General features: G+C 45.1%; 1 protein-coding gene across 1 annotated transcript in view; it reads left to right on the top strand.

The window, feature by feature from the left end:
* The first annotated feature begins 21819 nt into the window (after positions 1–21819).
* RBM7 (RNA binding motif protein 7) overlaps positions 21820–26330 on the top strand; it is a 79857-nt gene continuing 75346 nt past the window's right edge. Inside the window, exon 1 of the mRNA XM_085645625.1 lies at positions 21820–22023. Within this exon, the coding sequence (XP_085501751.1) occupies positions 21934–22023 (90 nt within the window). The 5' untranslated portion in view covers positions 21820–21933. The remainder of the gene's footprint in view (positions 22024–26330) is intronic.

Raw genomic sequence — 26330 nt, 5'->3', positions numbered from 1 at the left:
AAAGATCTTATTTCATGGTATCTCACCTGTTGGTTAGTGGCGCGTGTTGCCCAGCATAAAATTCTTGACGTGGTCCAGCTCCGTTCTAATCATAGGCGATACTAATGCCTTGTATATATAGTCCTCCCTATCCACATTCTAAATCATTAATACGGGGCACCTGTGGATCGCTTTAGCGAGCTGTATGACGTGACTCCGTACGTGTCTAGTTCACGAGGAGTTTGCGTTAATATTTCCTCCATCTTAGAGTGGTGTCGGACGGCTTGTTCCCTATGTGGGCTCAATCTAGACTCCACAGTATTTCGGAACATAGGCGCAAGCATTAGCCTCATGTTTCTTGGAGAGTAAGGCATAATATCTCATCTACTCCTTCGTTGAACCTAGGGCCATTATCTTATATACCCCTAAGCCCAAGGTAGTTATACTGCTGTATTCTTTTCACAAAGGATGAACGCCATTTTGGATAGGGTAATACCGATGTTCATGTAATAGGCAATGTGACTATGTTTAATCGTAAAACAGGGGCGCCTTAGTTTAGTGTGGTAAGTATTGATTATGCGTGTAACACTGTAGGATAATGGTGGCAAATGTCAGTACTAAGCGCTACCACCCTTTTACAAGCGTTAATCTATGTGTACCTATACTAGCATTAAACAGATGTAATCATGAAATTTAATTCACTCGCATATTTCGCCCAAGCTATGACATAGTATATTGACAGACCCAGAATAGTTGTAGTCTTATGTACTAGTCATGAAGTGTGGACATCATTTTAAATGTGGTCAATGCCAAAAGTGTGGCTTCTTTTGGTTATTAAAACGGGAACCTGTGCGGAGCATGGCCGCCATCTTGAATGGGACTCATATGGTATACTAATACTGAGGTCGGACAAATAAACAAGGCAAAAAATAAGAAGAAATGGTGTATTTAAGCCTAATACGTCCTAAATGTGATCTCATACTATTTCCTACTATTGTGGATAGCCTTGTGGAACAAAAATTAGCGGTGACATGATAATATTTATGGATATGTAGGTATGTGGCAGCTTATTATGTGCAGTGACGACAGGAGATACCAGGACAACGTGCAACTTGTATGGGATACAGGAATCTGTTATCTCGTGTGCCATAATATTTCCTCATTCAAACCATTTTTGACTGTATCTAGAGTATAGATCCAGTAGGTCTCACGTATTTTCCTTACATCTTGTATGTCCTTTCCTGGGATGTTTTTTATTTTTTCTAGAATCAACCATCTCAATTCCTTCTCATTATGGTGAAGATCGATGCAGGGTTGAAAAATAGGGCTGGATAATTTTTTAGTTTTTATGGCAGATCTGTGTTCGTTGTAACGAGTTCTAAACTCTCGTCCTGTCTCACCAACGTATCCGAGAGCACAGGGACACAGAATAAGATACACCAGGTTATGACTTCTGCAATTAGTGAAGTCACGCAGTTTTCCTGTCTTTCCTTGATAGTTCCATGATTCAGTAACTAAGGCACTCTCAGAGGCAAGGCATGACCCAAATTTGTGGTTACCTAGGATCGGAGGTCCTACTAATGTCGTTTGTAGGTTTTGTTGTCTCTGTTTAGGCCTTGTATTAACAAGGCTATCCTTGATATTGCGATTTCTGCGATATGCAAGGATAGGCTTTTGGATAGTTTCTTGTTCTTCATCTGCATTTAAAATATGCCAATTTTTATTCAGGACCTTTTTTATTTTAAAATTAAGAGTTGAATGATTCACAACACAAACTAGTTTATCATGGTTGGAACGAGTATTACCTGCTAGAAGGGCATCTCGATTATAATAACGTGCTCTTTTGTAAGCAGATCTGATCAGGCGTTTAGGGTAACCTCGTGCAAGCAATCTCTGTTTCAGGTCTTCCCCATGTTTGTCATAATCTTGGATGTTAGAACAGTTGCGTCTGATACGCAAAAACTCCCCAAAGGGGATGGAATCTTTTTGACACTTTGGGTGGTAGCTGGAATGTGCCAAAATAGTGTTCTTGGAAGTGGGTTTTCTATAAAAGCTGACAGAGATCTTACCCTCCTCTGATTGTATAATTATATCAAGGAACTCTACTGCTACTTTACTACTATGACTGGTAAATTTCAAATTCTTATCGCTAGCATTTAACCAGTCTATGAATGTAGTCAAGGTTTCATCATCTCCTCGCCAAATAAAGAAAATGTCGTCGATGAATCTGTGCCATCTTAGAACATTCTCATAAAATGGGGCTATCTCGTTGAAGATATGTTTCAATTCATACTCGCCCATATATATATTGGCCACACTGGGGGCACAAGATGCCCCCATGCTGGTCCCCTTGATCTGGTGATAGAGGTCCCCTCTGAAATCAAAGTAATTATTTTTCAACACTATTTCCAAGCATTCCAATATGAAATCGTTTGGTCTCTCTCCCGGAATTCTTTCTAGGAGGGTCTTTACTGCTTCCACTGCTTGTTGTTGTGGTATATTAGTATACAACGCTTCGATGTCAAGCGTAACCAAGGTCTCATTATCCTACAGTGTTACACGCATAATCAATACTTACCACACTAAACTCAATATGGCGCCCCTGTTTTACGATTAAACATAGTCACATTGCCTATTACATGAACATCGGTATTACCCTATCCAAAATGGCGTTCATACTTTGTGAAAAGAATACAGCAGTATAACTACCTTGGGCTTAGGGGTATATAAGATAATGGCCCTAGGTTCAACGAAGGAGTAGATGAGATATTATGCCTTACTCTCCAAGAAACATGAGGCTAATGCTTGCACCTATGTTCCGAAATACTGTGGAGTCTAGATTGAGCCCACATAGGGAACAAGCCGTCCGACACCACTCTAAGATGGAGGAAATATTAACGCAAACTCTTCGTGAACTAGACACGTACGGAGTCACGTCATACAGCTCGCTAAAGCGATCCACAGGTGCCCCGTATTAATGATTTAGAATGTGGATAGGGAGGACTATATATACAAGGCATTAGTATCGCCTATGATTAGAACGGAGCTGGACCACGTCAAGAATTTTATGCTGGGCAACACGCGCCACTAACCAACAGGTGAGATACCATGAAATAAGATCTTTATCACCGTCGTTCCAAGCCAGTATAACGGAACGTATCTTTAGTTTAACTTTTTAAATAGTATGCATTCGTACCATAATAGATGAAGTATACTAAAAAAAGACTTGTTTCAAAATTCCTGGGAGGGAACCACGTAACATAGGGTGAGAGTCAATATAGTATTAATTCCCAGTTAACGTTCACTGAGAAACTCCAGTGAGAATAAAGCACGAGTAGAGGATAGATTCCACTACTAATCTCTTGTGAGTTATAAATATTCTAATGGGAATGGCCACTACATTAGAGTTAAGGCATTGTATATTTAAATAAACCGGCACTGTGGACACCTAAATAAGCTAACTTTTCCGTAATTCCTCTTTCCCCCTCACCGTTGGTCAGGATGTCAAGAGACAGATCATAGACCCTGATGCAATTGTTCACAACAGTCATGATCTGAGATGAGACAATGATGAAGAGAACACTGCAAGAACGAGATTAGGACATGTTCATAACAAGTAGGTTATATATCACAAACAGATTGATGCCTTTGTAATCAGCAGAAACCAGTTTACCTCGCATCGTTAATTACTTATGAGGCAATAACTCTTAGCCCCTATTACTTAAAACAGGAAAGCGACTGATTTCATGAAAATCGAAGGTACCCAGCGTCTTCCCCAAAAAACGTCGAACACTGATCACGTGGTTCACCTACGGCTCCATTCTAGAGACGCGGCACGACATAGGTATGATAGATAGTGACATATAGAGCTAGCGTGTAGGTACACAAGTTACGTTTTGTGCAACTAGAATAGCTAATCATCATTATTCTTCACAGTAACAGCCAGAGCCAAGCTGATTTTCGATGAGAGGAATTTATATGGACTAAAATTACAACTAGTGGGCTTCATCATCGCATTATTGATATAGAACAGGTATATTACGTTAATTCTCCTCCTCTTCATTTGATTTAGAATGAATAGGGAGATTTCACTACGCATATCTATTAATTGCAGTATGAAAATGCTCTTTAGAATAGAGGCAGAACAAGATGCTAAGAGTACACACTATTTCCATTCTGTTAGTTATCCTACTTTCCTCTTCTTTGTACTTTTTCCTCTGTTTTCCTATTAACAAAATATTTTTAATGTAACCCAGAGGGCAACAAATTCAGTAGCGCCATGGCTAGCCTAACAGTTATATAAAGTTTAAAGAAATTAATCCTATGGAGACAAATTGTACTTTCTCCTGTGGTACATATACATGGTCAAATAATACTACATAAAAATATGTTTTATAACTTTATTCTATTGATTTCCAGATAATCAGGCGCCCACCCTTGCCCGTGATTAAAACACGTAGCAACAGGTCCTGAGGAAGGTGGCATTCAAAGAAAATTAGGCCACCGAAACGTGCGTCGACCGGATTGTATGAAACACCCCAACGTCTAGCTATACATCAGAGGATCTAGGGGCTTGCCCTAAGCTCGGACGAGCATTGTACACGCTGTTCCTCTCCTTTGGGGTGAAGTATGAATGGTGTTGTATGAAAGTGATATGCATGGAGTAATTTTAGAGGTGTGATAGGTGTGGGGATATCCTTTGAGCTATTGTTGCGATCTGTATGTTTTTTTTAATAATCAAATCTTTTCTGATTTTGCACTTCACAAAAAAAGACATAACCATTTGTGTATAGTTTGCATTTTCTTTAAAAAGATTAATTGTATTGTATGAGATAACAATGTATAGAAGAAACAAAACAAGTAAAAAATAAATAATTGCAAAAAATGTATAAAACATGAATAAAATAGATATAAAATTGCATACATAGTTGTGGTATTTATCTCCATGTGTACCAAATAAGTAAAACAATTTAGGTCTAGAGGGATACCGTTCAGTATAGTTGGCGGTGTTGGCTGAAACATTGTAGCCAGCCGCAAGCTGTGCCTGCCCTCAAGCCTGCAGCAAGCTGCCAGCTAAGACCTTTGGTAGTCAGTGAAGGTGCTAAATAGCAGTGCTCCGGCAGACAGCTGACGCACTATAAATGTGTGACAATGCATTTCAGTGCAGTGATGCGGACAACACACTGAAATACATTAGTCTAATACCTGATGCGTGGTACTTGGCAGGACTGATACAAGCTAGGCGCACCAACAGCGCGTTTCATAAGCCAATCTCTGCAGGGCGTGAGTGAATCCTCAATCGATACAGCATCAAAAACGCTCCCAAACGATTTTGCTCGCTTTCTGAGTTTAATTCCTCCCGAAAGCATCAACAGAGCATTGTTGGTTTAATTTGTAGAACGGTTGCACGAACATGCTAAAGAGCAGTTTGAGAGATGAAAAGGTGAGGGTCATAGAGTTTGCAGGCTCCCCAGGTGCTCAGCTTTTTTAACAGTCAAAGCACAAACAGTGGACTAACACCCCTTTGATATTGTGTTCTGATGCATGCTTTCAACAGCGCTCTATGTTTCTTCATGGTATTCAAAATAGTACCTCTATTGTAGCGGACGGGCACTAATTAAGTGGAATTAATCTGTACTTGGTTGGTGCTCCTCAGATAGGAATGGATTTGACGTATCGCGTGCGCTAACCCTTAGGAGGCAGCAAAGAAGTGCAGCACTGGGGTTGACCTGTGTTAAGCAGCGGGCGGGATCAAAGTCCTTTATTGAAAACAATACTTTTTGACACTTGTAAATATGACAAATGTGCCTGTAACTGGCTGCTCCATAGTTCATGGGTCTTTCTGCAGTACTCTTTATTGCTTTTTTTTCTCCTGCATCTATAGCTGTAACCTTCCTAGCACCTCCTCATGACCAGTGTGTGATGAATCTCAAGAGCAATGGATAACCGCTGTTGACCCATCTCTCCTTCATCACCTAGGTACTAGCCTTCACGCTCCTAAGCATTGCTTTCCCAACTCATCATCAGTTAAACTCTCTGGAGTACTGTTATATTGCTAATCCTGGCTTGATTTGACAGACGAAGAACCCCAAAATACATCCAGATGCAGACAAACTGTTCTTTCACCCACCTGTTGGTCTTCCCAAATGGAAATGGGATAGCATCTGAATGATAAGTCCAGTGGGACGTGAACCTGGAATACCTAAGACATTAGCTTAAGGTAAACAAGCCTAGGAATTTTTTGGGGACGCGAAACTGGAATACCGAAGGCATTAGCTTTAGGTAAACAGACCTAGGAATTTGAGGTCAGGTGACAGTTTAACCATGACACTCACACAGGGAAGGAAGGTGGGGTGGGTGAAAATGGGACTATTGAAAGCGTAATCAAAAGAAAAATTCTACTTAATGGACCCGGGCATGTTCAAGGGGGCTTCTCCCACGAAGGCTGGCTCCATAGGCAGACCTACAAGAGCAAGTATGTTCTGCAACAAAGCACCAACAGACTAATTAATGTAGAAATGTGTGCTACACAAAAAGCATGTTACATTACAAGATAGACGTGCACTTCTATGGAAAGCCAGCTGGCTTCCAAGGCAATAGGTACACCGTTCATTGTTTTTAAAAGCTCTGATCTGGTTTCAAGAATCATGATGTGGAATTTGAAATGGCAAATTGCTTTCCTACAAGCACTTAAATTAGACATGCTGTATTTGTGCAAAACCTTGTGTGAATCAGGCCCAATCTCTACAGCCATCAGCCTGGGTTAACATCAATGACTCCTGTAGCTGAGAATCCTCAAATTTAGGTCTTGAATGCAGACATTTTTGCAAGTCAGCAAAGCAGACTGTAAATTAACAAAGCACCTCTGATAGGTGGATGTCTACATTACTTCCTGTTGTGTACCGGGGGGATAAGTGTGGGTGGAGAGTGCTGGGAGTGCAGAGGGGGAGAAGTAATTCCCCAGACAGCAAGGGATGTAGAATCCTATATTCAGGGACCCGGCAATTTAAATTGAGTGGGCTAGGATCCTTTCATTTCTAAAACTGGAAGGATTTGTTTTTGGGTCTGGCATTAGCAAAAGAAATGTAAAAGCCATCCAACCCTGCGCATAGATAGTAGCACAGATACATCACAGTAAAGTATTTGTTACCTAACCCAGGGAAGCCGGTGCATAGGTGTCAAATGGTGTCGGGAATCTTCATAGTTTTCAATGCGTGATGCTGCAAAGTAATGCTGCCGTGAAGAGGAAAAGTGTCCGGTGTGATCCAAGCCTGGATCGGAGCTGAGAAGAAGCTGAAAGCAGAGGGGACAGAGTCTGGGTCACTTCAGGGTGATCAGGGGCTCGGTAGACGAATACCCACCGCTGTCGGGTGTTTCAGGCGCGAGGAGGTGAAGCTTGACTCTGCAGCCACGGGGACCAGGAGACGTCAACGACAACCAAAGTCCGCACGTGAGCTGCCCCACGAAGGATGTCGAGTGCTGGGAGGTCAGTGTCCGGATTGGAGACTAACAAGCCTTGGCAAATGCAACCCACGCGGTCAGAGAAAAGATGCTTCGGTGAAGACCATCAAGGTCCTGGGGACTCCCCAAGTGATGGATAGTCAGGGCACACCTGGAGGAACCAGGAAAGCCCACTGAAAGTTAAAGTTCCCTTCTCAGGGACCCACAGGTTGACGGACCAGGGATCACGAAGGGACCTCGAGAGGAATCACAAAATAACAGCCCACGGAACACTCGTGGAGTGTAGGCCAGTAATCTTCGGTGGAATCACTGCTCGGGGTCTGGACTACAAGTAGCCCAAAGCACAGCCTCAGGGATTGCCAAAAAGGATATGCTGCTGTAAATGTGCAACGTGTGTAGGGGTACGGGTTGCACGGTCCCTACGAGGGACGCGGGTCTCAGGTTTGCTGAGAGCACTGGTCAGCCTCGGGGAAGCTTAGGAACCCACCTCCTGTGTTGCTAAATCTTCGGAGTCCTTCAGGAGCTGCGTAGATGCAAATCGGTCAGATGTGTCTTTCGTGCCTGCCTTGCAGGGGAGTAACTCCTTTACTCCAAAGGAGATTTCTTCGGTCATCCAACGTAGTGTAGATAGTTGAAGTACTTGGTTTCTGTAGTAGAGTTTTGTCAAGGTAAATCTAAAGTCCTGTAGCCAGGGGTTCCTACTTTATACCCAAGGAAGGGGTGGGACAAACTCTGGGGACCCACCTATGAGAAGGTCAGGACAGAGGGGTGGCTACACCCATGTCCTTTGTCCAGTTTCACACCAGAGCAGGGGCTGATAGCCCCTGCAACCGGTTTGAGCTGGACTATGCACAGGGACACCAAATGTGCCCCCAGTGCAGACATCAAAGCACTCTCAGAGTGCACCCATCCAGCCCCAATACACTAAAGGCTGTCTGGGAGGTGGTCACACCTTCCTGTGACAGGAAACCTATTGTCCAGCCGTCCCCTTCCGGAGTTTCATCCAGCAGCAGGCGGGCAGACTCGTGTCTGTGGCTGGCAGCATCCATTTTGTGATGCCAAGGTTTGTAAAGCTGGTACCCGGTGTACCGGTGCTGTCATATTTCTCCCTCTAGTAGGATGGAATCATACCTCCCACAAAAGTTACTGGTGTCGAGGTATGATTCCAAGGTGTTTGAAACCAAACACGACTTGTTTCCATGCAGCCGTTTTAAAGTTAGCATTTAACGCGAGGTTATATATGGTTGGCTGCATCACACACAACCCCGGAATATAGGTTCCTAAAGCTGCAGAGGGGCTCTGCTCATGCATGGGCACCCTCTCACATAAAACCAAGGACCCTGCCTTCGGGATTGATAAGGCCTGCCATAGGGGTGACTGAGGGGGGCATGCACCACCTTACAGCACCTTACACAGGCTGCTGTAGCCGACTTGCGGTGTAATTTTGAATGGTCTCCCAGGGGTGGAATAATACTTGCTGCAGCCCCTGAGAGGCCTCTGGGGTACCTAAGCCCTAGGTACATAGTATACCATATACTAGGAACTTATAAGGGTACCCCAGTATCCAATCTGGAGTGTACCTTAAGTACATGCAATCAATTTATAGGAGAAAGCAGCTAGGCTGGGGTCCTGGATAGCAGGATCCCAGCCAGTCTAAGTCGAAAACAGTGATACATCAGCAAAAAGTGGGGGTAACTATAAGCAGATCCTATTCTCCTACAGTTATGACCTCCACCTCAACAGTATAAAGGTAATACATCCACTATAAGATAAGGCAAATGCAGGGAAGTGGGAGTTGCGCGGGCCAACATTCGGGTTCTGCTAACATTGAGTGAAAGGTGCTCCAGTCCTTTAATTCACCAAGAAAACGTGGTCTAGAGTATGGGCATGCAAGTAGTGACCGGTTGAATCCTTGGGAAGTTATGGCGATGCTCTACAGTTCAAAAAGCAAACATAGTAAAACGGTACACTTGCACGTGTCCATTGGTAAAGTTAAAGCCTAAGAATAAAATCTTATGTATAAATACAAGGCACCCATATGTTGAAATATACATTGTACAAATTGAATTTAAAAATACCTCAGTCTTTGAATCCAAAATTTAAAGTCAAAATAAACAATATGCAGGAGGGTTATGCGGCAGCGCAGGACTCTTATATGTCTAGAAACAAGGAAAACAGTGATCGGAGCCTGAGTGCCAAAAGCAGTCTCCGATAAGCACTGTGCCGGTTTGCTCGCCTTGTATCCTGACGCAGCCTCCCTAAGATTATTATATCTGAGCTTTACTTAAAACATGAACTGCATTGGTGTGCTTTGGTTGTTTTTGTGGCATTAGTGAAGACCTTTTCATTTTAGTAAAATTATACTTATAGAGGCTTTCACCCAGCAGTCTTTATCTATTGTGCCAATGCTGTGCAGTTTAGCCCAAAAACAGTGTGTGGGGGGTAGGTTGGGGTGGAGAGTGCTGGGAGTGCAGAGGAGATGCAGAATGCTATATTCAGGGACCCGCTAATTTAAATTGAGTGGTCTATGATCCCTTCATTGCCAAAACTGGAAGGAGTGGTATTTAGGTCGAGTCTGTAGCAGCGCGCAGGCGCTGCTCTGGCGAGACTTTTAGTAAGGGGCTGTGAAAAGCTCACCACACGCTTGTGCGTGTGTTTTGTTTTTAGTTACAGGCTATTGGGCTTTGCGTGCGTCTTTCTAAGACGGCCTATTGCTTGCGGTTACCCGCACGGGCAACATCTGTTTTGAATTATTGTGCCCAGACTCGGGCGTGATAATTGAAAACAGATCGCTCGCTGCGGCGCGCGCACCACTCGCGGGCTTGTTCTTTTTGACTTTGCTGATGCTGGGGGGGGGGGGCTGCGGGGGCGGCAGTGGTATCAGGCACAACAGCATGGAATTATCAGGTTCATGCAACACCAAACAGAGGGCGGGCACTCATCCCCTGTTAAAGAGTAAGTGACCGAGGATCGCAGACAGTGCGGCATGGGAAGGGGCAATGCTTGGAAATTGTCGAGAAAATTAAAATAAGAAAGTTGGAAATGTATATTCATGTGCCATTTGCATGCCAATGCATTTATTTCATAATGTCGATGGTGTACAATACAAGGACTCCGTTGCTCAGAATTGAGGGATGTAATTTCCAACACAATAATTTGTTTTTACATAGCGCTTCATATTGTATTTCTTCCGTTTCTGAGCGCTGTAACAGGCTTTAGTCTAAACACTTTAATTAAGAGACGGTACTTTTACCCAATGTGTAGCACCCAATTTTCCACCTCGGAAGGGTGGCTCAGACTTCCTTGCCATCCTTTGGAACTAGGGCCCACTGGACCATCATGCAAACCAAATGTATGTGTTTTCAATATTTCTGCCCGGGCAAACGTGAATAAAAAACATGTCCATTGGCATAACACTTGATATTGGGAAAACGCTTCCTTGCCTAAGTTAAAATGAAAAATTATTTGGGCCCAAAACGTCAATGGGAAACGTGTGTGCATTCCAGAACAAACATTCTTTAAAAAAACAAATTGAAAAAGAGAGAGCACACACAGCAAAATATGTCGATTTAATATCAAGGGTTGGGCATTCACCAGTCTGGGGCTATTAAAATGCCACTGGCTCTCGTCCGCGCCTGGACTGCAGAGAGTGCTTGTCACCGGCTCAGGTGCCGCCGGGGCGAAGGTCGGGTCATGTCACCCACGCTGACGGATAGTCTGTTACTGGTTGCTGCGCAGTGTCGTGAGTCCGAGGGGCAGTGATGACGCAGGACAGCGATTCACGAACAAAGCACAAAGGAGGAGTGTGGGCGCTCTGTGACCCTGGGCTCCTGGCTGTGCGTGCGGTACACTGTGGATGCGGTGCCATCAGTTTAATGAGATAGGCTATACACAAGCTTTACTTTCGGTTCTCTCACCCAGAGCAGCTTGGTGCATAAGTCTGTTATTTTATATTGGTTTTGCTTTCACGCACCGTCACTCCAGCCGGTGACTAAAAAGGCGCTATCTATAAACAATATTCCATTAAAATGTTCAGCAACCGGAGACTTTTTATTTTAACTTTTTCTGCATTTTCCTTCGGGAAGTAAAATAATATTCCCAACAGATGAACTTATCCGCCAAGACCTGCAGCGTCTACTTAGTCGTTTGCCCTTCTCAAGTCGATTTACATCCTCACTCTTTTATTTATAGCGCCGAAATTTCAAAAATCAGCGAAGCGAGCGCTGTATGAGAAACGGAATTAGAACCAGCTAAAAGCAAAGTTCTAGTTGGTATTGTAAGCGTCTACTCTGGCTAATAAAACTGCTGCTTTGTGTTCGGTGTTTACTGCCCTGGCCACCACTGCACCGCACAATAAATTTACAAGCGGCGTACATGAACTATTTCATTTAATGCAAATTGTATAATTATATTGAAAACAAAAAGAGGGCTGCTGTTTAACTCGGAACAGGACAGTTACTTTGTTTCATGAATTCAAAATTGTAAAAGCACATTCCATAAAACTTCCTGTCCTGCCATCAGTTCTATTACAGACTTGGATAATTGGACAGTACATTTGGAGGGAGGGTGTGCACTATTCAGTGTTATGGAACAATAATACTTGTCAAGGGGTTTCTGGGGACATGATACCACAAGGTCAATTCAAAATTTGCGAACATACGTGACAAGAATTTTCAATTCTATTAAGGACACGGAGGCGAGGATTATGCTTCTCATTTCTTTACTAAGAAATTGCTCAGCAGCCAATCATATTACAATAAAATAAAAATAAGACTACAATACCCATGAACCCACTGGGTATGACGTACTAACCACAGAGTGTCTCCTATAAAAGGTCCCCAAGAGAATACCACATCCTCTTTCTTTGGTAATTAGAACAGGTAGTAGAAGAAAAGATAGTCCAACATCTGGGAAGAACTTGGAAGAAACAACGTAGCTCGATCACTGCAACAAGAGACCAAAAGGTCGGAACAGCAGACTTGATGCTTGAATCGAAATCCCAAAACCGGAACCAGCAGGTATCCAAAAGATAGTCCATGAAAAGTAGAAGAGCGCAACTCACTTCGGATCAGAACCTGAAAAAAGATATAGAGTCGTAATATACCATCCCTATATGATAGAAAAAAGGTATAGATACTAAGGGGGAGGGAAGAAAAAACAAGGAATTCATCCAAATTACATCATAAAATACACAATAAATATAGAATGGAGAACAACCATATGAAAAGATATATATGAAAAGTACATGAAAGAAAAAATGGGTGGGATAATCCTCCCCTCCGTGTCCTTAATAGAATTGAAAATTCTTGTCACGTATGTTCGCAAATTTTGAATTCTATGTCAGGACCGGAGGCTCCGATTATGCTTGTTCAAAGCTGCGCCACCACAACAGAAGCAATATCCAAAATAGGTTTATAATAAAAAGTTTTAAACATAGAGTCAGTTGACCAATCAGCTGCTTTCATCGTATCTATTAAACTCACTCCCATAGAAAAAGCCTTGGAAGCCATTGCTCCACGAGTTGAATGCGCACCAAAAGCCGTAATATCAATACCTGCTTCACCCATGAGCCATCTGACCCATCTTGCTAAAGTAGCCGGGGTCACAGGGCGAAAAGGTTTTTGCAACGCAATCAACAATTGACCATGCATATTCTGTTGAAATTGAGCAGTACTTACCTCAAGACCTAGCTTTTCGAGCAGTAGCGGAACCCCCCCCCAGAGCCTTGAGACCCTCGCGGGTGAGTAGCGCGCTCTATAAATGTTCCTGATTGATTGATTGATAATCCTTAATACATTGCACTACACAAAGTTTTGGATTATTGGGAAAACTCGGGTAAGTAACCGAGGTAGTATTACACTTAGTACGTCTGGAAATAGAAAAAAGTAACTCCTTCAGGTGAAAAGGTACGACCTGCAAGATCCAGAGCGCGAACATCAGAAACGCGTTTGCAAGAAACCAGACATAACAACATAGTCAATTTTGCAGATAGCTGCTTGCGGGATAAAGAATTGTTGGAGGGCCAAGCCTCCAAGAAACGTAAGACAATAGAAACATCCCATAGAGCAACATATTTCGGACAAGGTGGTTTAACCAACCTGATACCCCTGAGTAATTTATAAACCAAAGGATGTTCACCAGCAGGTTTACCATTAATAGGAATATGTCCTGCAGAGATGGCAGAGCGGAAATTATTGACAGTCCTATATGCAAGCCCAGAGGCGGCAATAGACGCCAAAAAATTTACAATCAAAGGGACATCTGCTGAAGGGGATCCACTTCCCGTTGAGCGCACCAATCACACCAACGTTTCCATGCTGCGGCATAACGTTTGTGTGTGTTGGGAGACCAAGCTTCGTTGATAAATCTGGAAGCGTCTCGCGAAAGGCCTGGGATTTGCCAGCGATCCCCGAAATCCGCCATGCCACCAGAAGGAGTTGACCCGACTCTATTAGAGGATGAGGATTGTTGAGAGGGCCCAATAACAGATTCCACAGCTGGGGAAGAAGAAGTGGCACTGCACAACTCATCAGCAGAAGAACTGGGAACCAAGACTGAGCCCTCCAAAGAGGAGTGATCAGAATCAACTCGACTGATAACATTTCATGCATGCCAGAACCCTGGATATCATGACAAACGGGGGAAAGGCATAACACAGAAGAGACGGCCATGTCTGTAGAAATGCATCCGTGGCCAGAGCCTGCGGATCCGGACGCCAAATGAAAAACCGAGGAAGTTGAGTGTTGAGCCGAGAGGCAAAAAGATCGATCTGGCAGGGACCCCACATTCGAGACAGGCATCTAAACACCCGAGGGTGAAGCCTCCAATCGCTGAAGTCCCGAAGATGACGAGAATTCCAGTCTGCCACCAGATTGCTGTGACCCGGAAGGTACTCTGCAATCACCGTGATGTTTCTCTGAAGACAGAAGTGCCAAAAATCCTTGGCGATTTCTGCCAGAATCTTGGAACGAGTCCCCCCCTAACTTGTTGACATATCGAACCGCTGAGACATTGTCCATGCGGAGGAGAATGCAACAGTTCGTCATGCGTGGAGACAGACAACGAATCGCAAAAGACCCCGCCAGAAGCTCCAGACAATTGATATGGAGAGATAATTCCTCCGAAGACCACCGGCCTCCCGTGGACATTGGACCGCAACGGGCTCCCCATCCCCACCGACTGGTGTCGGATTCTATCACCACCTCCGGGGACACTCCGAATAGGGCTCGCCCATTCCAGGACTCCATGTGTTCCAACCACCACAACATCTCCCACCTCGCTTCCTCTGAAAGAGGAATCTGATCCGAATACCGGAGGCCTTTCTGGAGATGACGGATTTTGAGTCGCTAGAGCGCCCGATAATGGAGAGGACCCGGGAAGATGGCCTGAATTGATAAAGCTAACAGACCGACAATCTGAGCTATAGATTTCAACGACACAAGCTGTTTGTGTAAAATCAATCTCAACTCCCGTTTGATCATTATGATCTTCTGAAGGGGCAACAGGAGTTGGCAAGAGAGGGAATTGATCAGAAAACCTAGAAATTCCATCGATTGCGAGGGGCGGAAAATAGACTTCTGAGGATTCACTAGAAATCCGAGTGACTGTAAGAGATCTATTGACCACTCCAAATGGAACATTAACAGACGGGGACAGTGAGCCATGATGAGAATGTCGTCCAGATAGATTATCAGACGAACACCCCGAGCTCGCGGTGACTCCACCACAGGCCTCAGAAGCTTCATGAAGCACCGAGGTGCTGACGAGAGGCCGAACTGGAGAACCTTGAACTCGAACCAGACTCCTTGCCATTGGAATTGCAGAAACCGTGATGAGGACCGTAAATGGGAATCGACAAATACGCATCCTTCAGATCGAGACGGACCATTCAGTCCCCTTCCAGAAGAAGATCCCTCAAAAGATGGATGCCCTCCATCTTGAAGTTGCGATAGACAACCCAGCCGTTGAAATCCTTTAAGTTGAGAACTAGCCTGGAACCGCCTCCTTTTTTCTGAACTAGAAAGACGTTGCTGGAAAAACCCTGAAGATGACGGGAAGTCCGGACAATAGCCCCTTTTCTCAGAAGGGAATCTATTTCCGCGGAAATAATCGCCTGATCGTGAAGGGAAAAAACTAGGGGAGAAGGAGGGAAGGGTTGACTTGGGCAACTGAAAAACTCTATTCTGAAACCCTTGACAGTCTCTAACACCCAAGCATCGCTGGAGATCAAATGCCAATTGGGGTGAAAAAACTGAATCCTGCCCCCCCAACACGACTTCTGCAGCAGAGATCAAGCTCACCTGAAGTGGAGGAAACGTGATGTCCTCCTTGATTACCGCCATAGCGTCCTTTCCTGAATTGGTGTCGACCTTTACGGGATGGGTAGAAGGAAGGACAGTTGGCGGTGTAGCTGGGATCTTGGCCTCCTCCACGGTGGGACTGATAACCACGCTGGGTGGTCTGGTTAAAACCCCGGCCGAACGATCGTCACCTATATCGTCCGGCCCGTCCAAAAAACGGGCGAAAAGCCCATCTAATGGAAGCTTGAGCCTTGTCAAGTCCACTGAAAGTGGCCACAAATTTTGTTAGTTCCTTAGGGAAAGGATGCCCGAACAATAAACCCTGAGCCAAAGGACCAGACTCAGAAGTGGAGAGTTCTGCCAACTTTGGGTCCAACTTCAACAGTATAGAACGTCTACGCTCACAGGACATGGCACAATTGGCGTTTCCTAATTGGCAAATAGCCCTCTGAGCCCAACCAATCAGGTCCTCTGGGTCAATGGCGGAGAAAGACTCCTTGGCCCGAAAGCCTAAGTCGAATATTTTTGTGAGAGGTCCCAGTAAATCTAATAACTTGTCTTGACAAGGGCGCCATGCTCTATCAATACCTCTTTTAGGATCCTTGGCATATTTTTTAAGATAGGTCACCATAGTGGGATCCACCTCAGGAGTGTCCGCCAATTTGTCTGCCAAATCAGGCCGTGGACATTCAGATCGGAGACGGGTACGCACATCCTTGTCAAAAGGTTGACGAATGTGTGTTTGGACGTATTCCGCCACTTCCTGAGACGGGAGCCAAGAAGAAGAATTAGGATGCATAATGTCGGAAGGTTCAAAGTTAAGAAGTTGGGGATGCGACGGCGCATCAACAAAATGCTCCTTCTGAGCCCTCTTAAAAGGAGGAGGGGAAGCAACCTCATGGTCAGAGGAGGAAGAAGGAGAGGTACCATCATCGTCTGTCTGGCGAGCCGGAGGGGACAAAGTTTCCCTAGAAGGCTGACCATAGGAATGCTCAGAAGAGAGGGCCTTAGCAAGCTTCACAAAATCAGACTTATGCGGATTCGCAATTTTGGAAGATTTCGAAGACTTGGAGGACTGTGAAGATTTTGAAGACCTAGGCAGCCAACCCTGCTGCACCGCATAATTGGACAAATGACGTTTTAAGGGTGTAATAGCGCGAACCAGCGCTTTATTCACTGATTGTTGAACACCCACGTCAAGAGCCTCAACCAAATCCTGTTCCATAGAGCCAGAGGCTCCCTCATCATAATAATAATATTCATCTTCCACCAAAAATTCAGCCATGGTAGTACCTGGCGCTACTAAGCCCACAAGAGGAAGTAGTAATCACAGGAAAAATCAATATGCCAAAGCACAATAAGGGGGAGTGGCAGAACCCCGTAGGCAAGACCAAACAACAGGTAAAATATAACCTGAAATATTTAAGTGTGGAGGGAGGGCTTGCCAATAAGTATAAGCCACTCTAGGCAACGCCTATGCAGTATTATCCAGCCCCACTGTGTCAGAAAAACAGCAGGACGTCAATAGGGGCAAAAAAAACAGGCTGTGGGCAACGAGCAAAAGAAGCGCTGCTCTCGCGCTGATTTTTTAGGAGAAAACGTTGTTTGTAGACATACAAAATGGCCGCCGCGCATGCGCGGTAACGGCCGCCTGAATTCAGCAAAAGAAAGGACTACGCGACCACGCGCGTAGCCTTTCAGCCCCTTTTCTCCCACTCCACTGAACAAATGAAGGCGTGGGCGCCCCGCGCCCGAACCCGGTAGGCGGACACACGCTCCCTGCAACGCTGAAAACAAAGCGTGAATGCAACTTCGCACACGCGACCACAATGGCCAAAGCAGAATGCGCACACCGCGAGTAAAGTAAACAAAACGCTAGGCTCAACAACAGTAACGCCGCGTTGCAGCAATACAATACAGAGATAAAGCTAAAGTAGAATAAAGTAAGAATGCACTTAACTGGCTGCGGAGCAGCAAAGAAAGAGGATGTGGTATTCTCTTGGGGACCTTTTATAGGAGACACTCTATGGTTATTACGTCATACCCAGTGGGTTCATGGGTATTGTAGTCTTATTTTTATTTTATTGTAATATGATTGGCTGCTGAGCAATTTCTTAGTAAAGAAATGAGAAGCATAATCGTAGCCTCCGGTCCTGACATAAAATTATTGTACTTGTCTCCAGGACCTTGATACAGCTTTCCTCGACAATAAAGCACGCCATAATCAGCATGTTTATATTACACATTTCAGGCACAGTTGACTTTTAAAGTAGCTTCAGATAACTTTTATCAAGGTTGGAAATGGCTATTAAAATCGGTAGGTTAATAACCCGACTTATCTGCTTTTTGTAATGAAAAATAGAAAAATGTTAAATTATGTTTTTTCAAATGCTGGGACATCAACAAAGACGCGTTGACTTGTTAAGGGCTTCTCTGTAGTTTTTGAGGGGTTTGCAGCTGCTCTCTATATTGTTCCGCTAACAAAGAGTGTTTTTCACGGAGGGAATGTTGATTAAAGCACCATTTAAATGCATTGTCATGCTTTTGGACTAATTAACTGGCGAGATGGGAGTCGGGCCCAAGGAACCTGAGTGCTGTACGTCGAATTAAAATAAAATTAGAATTTACCCGAAGGATATGATGCAACATTGTTCAATTGTATAGTGTCATTGATGTGAAAAATGGGTTTTGAAATGCTTGAGTGTGCGTGGACACGTTGTTTTTAATTGTTTGTGTATTCCTATGGTACGCCTGAAGGGGCTGGAAGCACTTTGCGTCAAAAACCTGCGGATTCCATGAATATCGACTGATTACTACAAAGGGAATAAGAATAAAATATCGACTACTTGGGTATAGAAGCAGGATCAAATGTGTGGCAAATGTGTGGCAATCAGTCAGAATTGGCAAAATGTACCTGCACCACACCCAGAAACCTCTGCTGAAAGCGCAGGCTAATTAAGTATAGTTGGTTATAATGCATTTTCCAGGGCACCTATCTAGTTACTACTTCTACACGTTTCTCACAGGGATCTGTTTTGCATTATTGGGCCTCTGCTCTCCTGGCTCGCGGTGCGCAGAGCTTGGAAGGTTTATGGATTTTGCCTCGAAGCGTGGTGCCCCACATCGCAGTGACGTTTTATGGTGCCGCTGAAAATCCGTTTAAAGGCAGACGCAGGCTCCAGACCCCGCTCCCAGCTTTCATTTTCCTGATATCAATCAATCAATCAATGTGAAGCGAGTGCAGTTGTTCTGTGTGCCTCCTCAGCGCCCACGTCGCGTCGCCGCCCCCACAGAATCCCCCACTACTACAAATTACAGAGACACATCTGCCCCCTTTCAGGCACAGAAATGGTATGGGCTCAGACCACACACAAAAGCTGACAAGCCTCCTGAACAAAAACACACAATAATAGACCTTATTAAGCTGTCATCAGCAGGGAAGTATTGGCAAACAACAGATCGCGGCCTCGGGAAAGCGACTTTGGAAAACGAAATTAACAAGCATTGGCATAGCCAATAGGTCTCGCCTTTGATACCTTATAAGTGTTTAGCCATGCAACACTTTATGTTGTTGCACCGAGGATATTGTGCTGTATAACTAAACACTTATAAGGTCCAAAAGGCGAGACCTATTGGCTATGCCAATGCTTGTTGGGTATGGCATTAGTGAAGACCTTTTAGTTTTAGTAAAATTATACTTATAGAGGCTTTCACCCAGCACTCTTTTATCTATTGTGCCGATGCTGTGCAGCATCGGCCCAAAAAAAAAAGCACGCCAATGTTGCTACTGGCGGTATCATCATTCTGCTGGCGCAGTGCTTCGAGTTCCAGCTAATGTTACTGCTGGCTCTATAAGATTTAAATTGATAAAGATACCAAAAATAGTCTTAAAAAATGAGCCAATGAGATTAAACAATTGTTGAAAGAGCATGATCCGGAAATTTGGGCAACTTTTTAGGTCGAGCCTGGACAGCGCATGCACTGCGAGGCATGCTGTATCAGTGCTTAGTTTGTAAAATATTAAGTGCCAGGGCTCTGACAAGGAGGCCACCTTCTAGATTCTCACCCACGCAGACAAGGCCCTCAACGACACCGGACCAGCATACCTGAACAGCCAAATCAAATTCCATGCACCCCAAAGGACCCTACGATCAGCCCAGCTCTCCTACCCCGTGTTCCCTGCACCGGAAAGACCAGATCGGGAGGCTGCTCCTTCTCCTTCCTCGCGGCCAGAGTCTGGAACACCCTTCCGCTCCACATCAGACAGACAACATCGCTCCCCATCTTAGCCAGAAACCTCAAAACCTGGCTCTTCGACAGACCCCCTCCTTGATGGACTGGAACCTGCCCCCCGATCCCTCCTGCGCCTAGCGACCCTTACGGGTGAGTAGTCGCGCTTAACAAACACCTGATTGATTGACCGCAGCTTGCACCACCCATCGCTATTGTCATTGCTGCCAAAACAACTACTAACCATCTCTCTCGCATGTTATTGCGACAGTTCAGATTATTGCAGGTCCCCAAAGCTAAAGAAATGGCTGGGGAGGTAGGTATTAGCAATTTTAATGTATATTGTATTCCTAAACAACCCTTGTTCTGCTCATCTCTACATTAGATGAGCAGCGCCACCATGTGGTAGACTGCTGTAAGTACGGTGTTGACAATTAGGTGCGAGTGCTGAGCACTGGAAACCAATTAAGTGCCGGTGCTGAGCACCCGCCCAAATTAAGCACTCTGCTGTATCCAGGTAGGGGCTTGAGGATCCGCCCACTCTCCACCCGTATTTTTCATTGGCTTGTGTCATTGTTCACTGTTCACTGTGGCTGTTCCTTGGTCAATAAGCTTAATAGTCCCTCCTTAGTACCGCCTTGTCTCATTATGTAATCTCCCATTGCGACATACAGCCTTTGAGCACTATTTTCTTAAATAGCTTTGTGGACACGCTCTCTCCTAAGTTAAAAAAAAATATATATATATAGCAAGGGCGCCGAACGCATTTGCAATGCAATAATTCTCGCATTTGCAAGAGTTTAAGCTATTGGCATTGTAAATGACAACGATGTAGAGAATCACCCGGGCTCTCCCCAACAATGTTGCACCCTTCATGCATTCACGCACGCCTCGGGGCGGGCTCGTCCCGAGGGTATAAATAAATGAGGCGGAAGACCGCTCGGGGTCTTCCGTCACCAGCGTGCATACGGTGGTTCTGTGTCCTTTTTGTGTGCTTTGCCCTGCAACTGCGACACAGGCCCCGCCGCGCTACAAACAACACATAAATAAAATGCATTGTCATTTACAATGGCAATAGCTCAAACTCTCGTAAATGCGAAACCTACTGCATTTCAAATGCTTCTTTTAGGCGTTTCCGGGCAAAATTGTGAACCCAATACGACACTGATCAAGAATAAATGTTGCCTGCGAACCACTGGCGCTGTACCTATTCACACTCCCCATTAGACGCATTTTCTTAATTTTGTCGTTCGCCAGTGCATCCGTAAATTCTGTTGTCTTTTGGCAGATACCCTACTCTTCATAAGTTTCACGGTCCCTATAACTTTCCTTTTGCCTGCCTAGGCATCTGCTCCTAAAGATCCAGCCCACGTCACGAGCAGATTTTGATAACGAGCATGCGCTGTTCATGTTCGGTGTTTCCCCGGGTTTGTGCTGTGTTCAGATCTAATTGGCCGCCTGCAATATGTGCTAGCAAAAGACGCACACGGCAGTGGTGAAATAGGTGGCCATCTTAAAATAGTCATTTTTGAATGAGGACAGACTGCGCCGGACGCAATCATTAACGCAGTTCTTGAAATCCTCCCTTTTCAAACGTTTGATTGTACATCTCCGCTTTTTTTAATTTCATATACTATATTCGCTGATTTCACTTTTCCATAGCTAGTATGGTCATCTATCAAAACAAATATCCAGCGGCTAACCTACCTTTGAAGAAAAATAGGATTAACTCCCTCCTTACCAACTGCTCGAAGAAATCGTTGCTCCACCTTATGCTAATTTACATTCATTACATTGTCCAGTCCTATCACTGTTGATGCAGTTATACCGCTCAGTCCAACCGCGACGTCACAAAGCGGCGACAGCGAGCTTCAGAGCTGTCTGAAGCTGCCATTTTTTGTATATTTGTAACTTGCGTGGGAATCACTTACGCGCATTTCACATTCGTCCCAGCCCTGCAACCATGGGCGCCTCGGAGGCAGAGCTAACTTTGTTCGTGGGGAATCTGGACCCGCGGGTGACGGAAGAGCTCTTGTTCGAGCTCTTCCTGCAGGTGAAAGTGGAGATAAGCTGTTAATTGTGGCAGGGTTCCAATGTGTGTTTGTAAATCTGCCAACGATAATGTGTAGAAGGTTGGGGAACGATCTTGTGTGGGTGCGATAGGCTAAACATGTTGTGGGGAATGTGTGTTTGTAAATCTACCACCGCTAATGTGTAGAAGGTTGGAGAATGATCTTGTGTGGGTGCGATAGGCTAAACATGTTGAGGGTGGGATTGCGGGCGTTGCGTTGAGTGGTTGGAGAAGGCCGCACAAATAACGAAACGACACGATGTGCTTTTTAGAACTTATTTATTCATCGAACACCCCCCCCCCCCCCCTCGGTTGGGGGCGGGAGATGATGCACCAACACCTCCCTCAATATACTGGGGATTCAGCTATGTTATGCGTATTTGTATAGCGCACTAAACGCCTGTTAGGGTATCCTGGTGCTTGGCAGGATGTTTATGCAAGTATTTAATTGGAGAGGTTATTCAAAGAGCTAGGAATTAAGCTTCCTGCGGAATTCCAAAAGTGATGAGTAGGCTCTGAAGTGGTGTGGGAGGTTGTTCCAAGTCCAGGAGGAGGTGTAGAAGATGGTGGTAGGTTGGGCCTGTTTGTGTTAGATAATGCTTTGTATGTGTGAGTGAGGAGTTTGAACTGGGTAATTTTCTTTCTGGCAAGTCGGTGGAGTTCTCTGAGATGTGGGGTGATATGCTAGCAGGGTGGTAGATTGAGGACGAGCACTGCTGTATTTTGGATGATTCGGAGTCTGTTTAGGAGCTTTGTGATGATTCCAATATAGAGTGCTTTGTTTTAGTCAAGCTGCTGGCAATCACGTCTATTAGACTGTTTTCCTGGTGTTGTCTGGTAGGCATTTGAAGATCTTTTGCAGCATCCTCAGGGTATACAAGCAGGTGGAGTTTACTTTTCGTATACATCTTGCCAAGGCTGATTACCTGGTTTATACTATGGGTGGTGGGGATCGGAGTGAGGTCTAGGTTGGCTGGCCAATCAATCAATCAATCATGGAACTTATATCGCGCACTACTCACCCGTAAGGGTCTCAAGGCGCTTGGGGAAGGGGGTCTGCTACTGTTCGAACAGCCAGGTCTTGAGCTGTTTCCTGAAGGCCAGGTGGTCCTGGGTCATCCGCAGGTGGACGGGTAGGGAGTTCCAAGTCTTAGCTGCCAGGTAGGAGAATGACCTTCCTCCAGCGGTGGCTCTCTGGATGCGAGGGACGACGGCGAGGTTAGCGGAACGTAGCCGGCGGGTGGGCGTGTAGAAGGTGAGGCGGCTGTTGAGGTACCCTGGGCCTAGGTCGTGGAGGGACTTGTGTGCGTGGGTGAGGAGTCTGAACGTGATCCTCTTGTTGACAGGGAGCCAGTGCAGGTCTCTCAGGTGGCACGAGATGTGGCTGCGTCGGGAGACGTCCAGGATGAGTCGGGCGGAGGCGTTCTGGATACGCTGAAGTCTTTTCTGAAGCTTGGCTGTAGTACCGGCGTAGAGGGTGTTTCCGTAGTCTAGTCTGCTGGTGACGAGAGCGTGGGTGACCGTCTTCCTGGTCTCGGTCGGGATCCATCGGAAGATCTTTCGGAGCATGCGGAGGTTGTGGAAGCAAGCTGAGGAGACGGCGTTGACTTGTCTGGTCATCGATAGGGAGGAGTCCAGTATGACGCCCAAGTTGCGTGCGTGGTCCGTCGGTTCAGGTGCGGTGCCTAGTGCCGGGGGCCACCAGGAGTCGTCCCATGCGGAGGGAGATGGTCCCAGGATGAGGACTTCTGTCTTGTCCGTGTTCAGTTTCAGGCGGCTGATGTTCATCCATTCAGCGACGTCTGTCATCCCTTCGTGCAGGCTGGCTTTGGCGGTGTCGGGGTCTCTGGAGAGGGAGAGAATTAGCTGGGTGTCATCGGCGTAGGAAATGATGTTGAGGTTGTGTTTGCGTGCGATGGCAGCGAGGGGTTTCATGTAGATGTTGAAGAGAGTGGGGCTGAAACAGAGGCTTTCTTTCCAGATCACCACTCCCGTTTTGTATGTGTTGAGTTTGAGGCAGTTAGATTAACCGATCCTTCTCCAGTAGGTGGCTCCAGCCTCTTCCAGTTCTCCCTTTCTTAGCAGGTGCATTTGAATTTCCCCACCAGTAGGGTGGCAAACAGCTCAATAGTTAATGACTCAACCCGTGCATCACAGTCTGAACTGTACCCCTCCCAGCTCAGTCTGTCTGAAGGTAATACACTTGGTATTAGCACACATTTCTCAAGCCAGCTGACATTTCGGCTCAGGGTGTCACCTCTGCAGACAGCCGTTACCATCATGCCCTAGACTTTTGTAACCTGCCAGGGCTCGGGCTCCAAAGGAAGCCAGAATGTGTTGCTTGGGTCACAGTCTCTTACAGGGACACTTATTTGAAATGTCAGATGCACAGGCTCTCCGTTTCTGACTCATGTTGTATTGCTGGTGCCGTCAGGCCGTAACTTTTTATGAGTTCTGGAGCCCATGTCTTGTGATGTGGTACTACATTTCAAATGGATCTTCCAAAGCATAGCTCACTTGGGGGCCTCCTAATGGTGGCATTTGCCAGTACTCCCGCACATCTGAGAATAGAGCACATAGCACATTCTAGGTAATGATGCTGAGCATATGCAGTGCAAATGTCTTGGTAATGGTGTGCACGAGTCTCTCCATTATTAATAATAATAATATTATTTTTTGAGTTTTATATAGCTCGAACTAGACCCGAAGGTATCAGAGCGCTTTACATGAGCACCAGTTGCGTTAGACGGACACCTTAATTTTTTGTTAGGCGTGGGGAGATTAAGTGATTTGCCCAGAATAAAAAATTAGCTAGCATTCGCGCCAAGAATTTTCAATTCTATTAAGGACACGGAGGCGAGGATTATGCTTCTTTCTTTTATTTGTTACTCACAGCAGCCAATGAAAAACGTTTTGTATGCAAAAAAAACTACTTTTCCCATGATGCTTGTCCATACATCACATCCTGTATAGCACTATAAGAGCCACTGTATCCTGTTTCTCCTCCTCTTTCTTTGCTCAAACCTTGTCGGTGAAAACCATTCACAATAGCAGTCCAAAATAAGGAACATGAGTCCCAAGGATCATCCTCCAATGTGGAAGAACCGTAACCAAACTGGAAAGTTTATATTTTCTAAGCCAGAAGTACTTCTGCTCCGTCTTTTTTCCCAGAACCTGAAAGGATGAGAAGGGGGAAAACCCCGTAACTTCTGCTTATACAGAATAACAAATACATGCGGGTGGGCAATTATTACCAACATTGTAATAAAACCGGGTGGGATAATCCTCGCCTCCGTGTCCTTAATAGAATTGTAAATTTTTGGCGCGAATGCTAGCTAATTTTTTATTCTATTACAGGACCGGAGGCTTCGGATGCTAGTTTAACGCTTATCAAACACAACTACAGTCATAACACCACTGGTTTATAATAAACTGTTTAAATAGAAACTGAGAAAATCAAACAGTGGATCTTTAAAATCCTGAACATTGGAAATCATCAAAGAATATATAAGAGCTATGGCACCATGAACAGACGGTGCCTCAAACATTTGATATGAATATTTTCTTCTGGCATAACTACCTACAACCACCTGGCTATCATATCCGCAGACACATATAGGTTTCTGTAATGTGAACAACAATTATATCAAACCTCAGATCGTAACGTCCGAGTACCTCTCGTTTAAGTCGTAAGGCATGGAACCACACATAAATTGCATTAGTTGGAAAAACTCAATATATAACAGGACTTGACAAGCTGTAGTCCTGACAGTACTTGTAAATTAAACTTCCTGAAGAAGATACTGTACCTGTAAAGTCCAGGGCATTTCACGTTGTAAGAACACCGACCGGCAGAAAGGCCACGTAACAGCTTAATGATAATCGATTCCTTGTCCACATAGTATTATTTGGCCATTTATCAAATAAGGAAGCCATAACATCCCACAGAGAGGAATATTCTGGGCTGGGGTTTTTCGCTACCCTATTACCTTTCAATAACTCCCAGAATACCGCCGCAAGCCCACCAATTTGCCTTTAACCGAGAATGACCTGCAGAACGGCCAAATGGCCGTTGTGAATCGAACGCTACACACATCCCTATGAAATTATTTCCGATAAAACCTTCACCGTGCAGGGAAAAACATTTCCTATAGAAATGACGCGTTGTGTACTTACCAACGAACCCGGCCTTCCCATGTCGAGAAGTATTGTGTTTGAGTGAAAGGCTCAGGTTTATTAATGAACGCCAGCAGCGTGACCGGCAAGTTCCGTTGTTGCCGGGAAACCTT

This window comes from Triturus cristatus, chromosome 3_1 (genome assembly GCF_964204655.1).
Source record: "Triturus cristatus chromosome 3_1, aTriCri1.1, whole genome shotgun sequence".
In the NCBI taxonomy this organism is placed as follows: domain Eukaryota; kingdom Metazoa; phylum Chordata; class Amphibia; order Caudata; family Salamandridae; genus Triturus; species Triturus cristatus.
The sequence above is the reverse complement of the archived record's forward strand: the minus strand, read 5'-3'. Positions and strand labels throughout refer to the sequence as shown.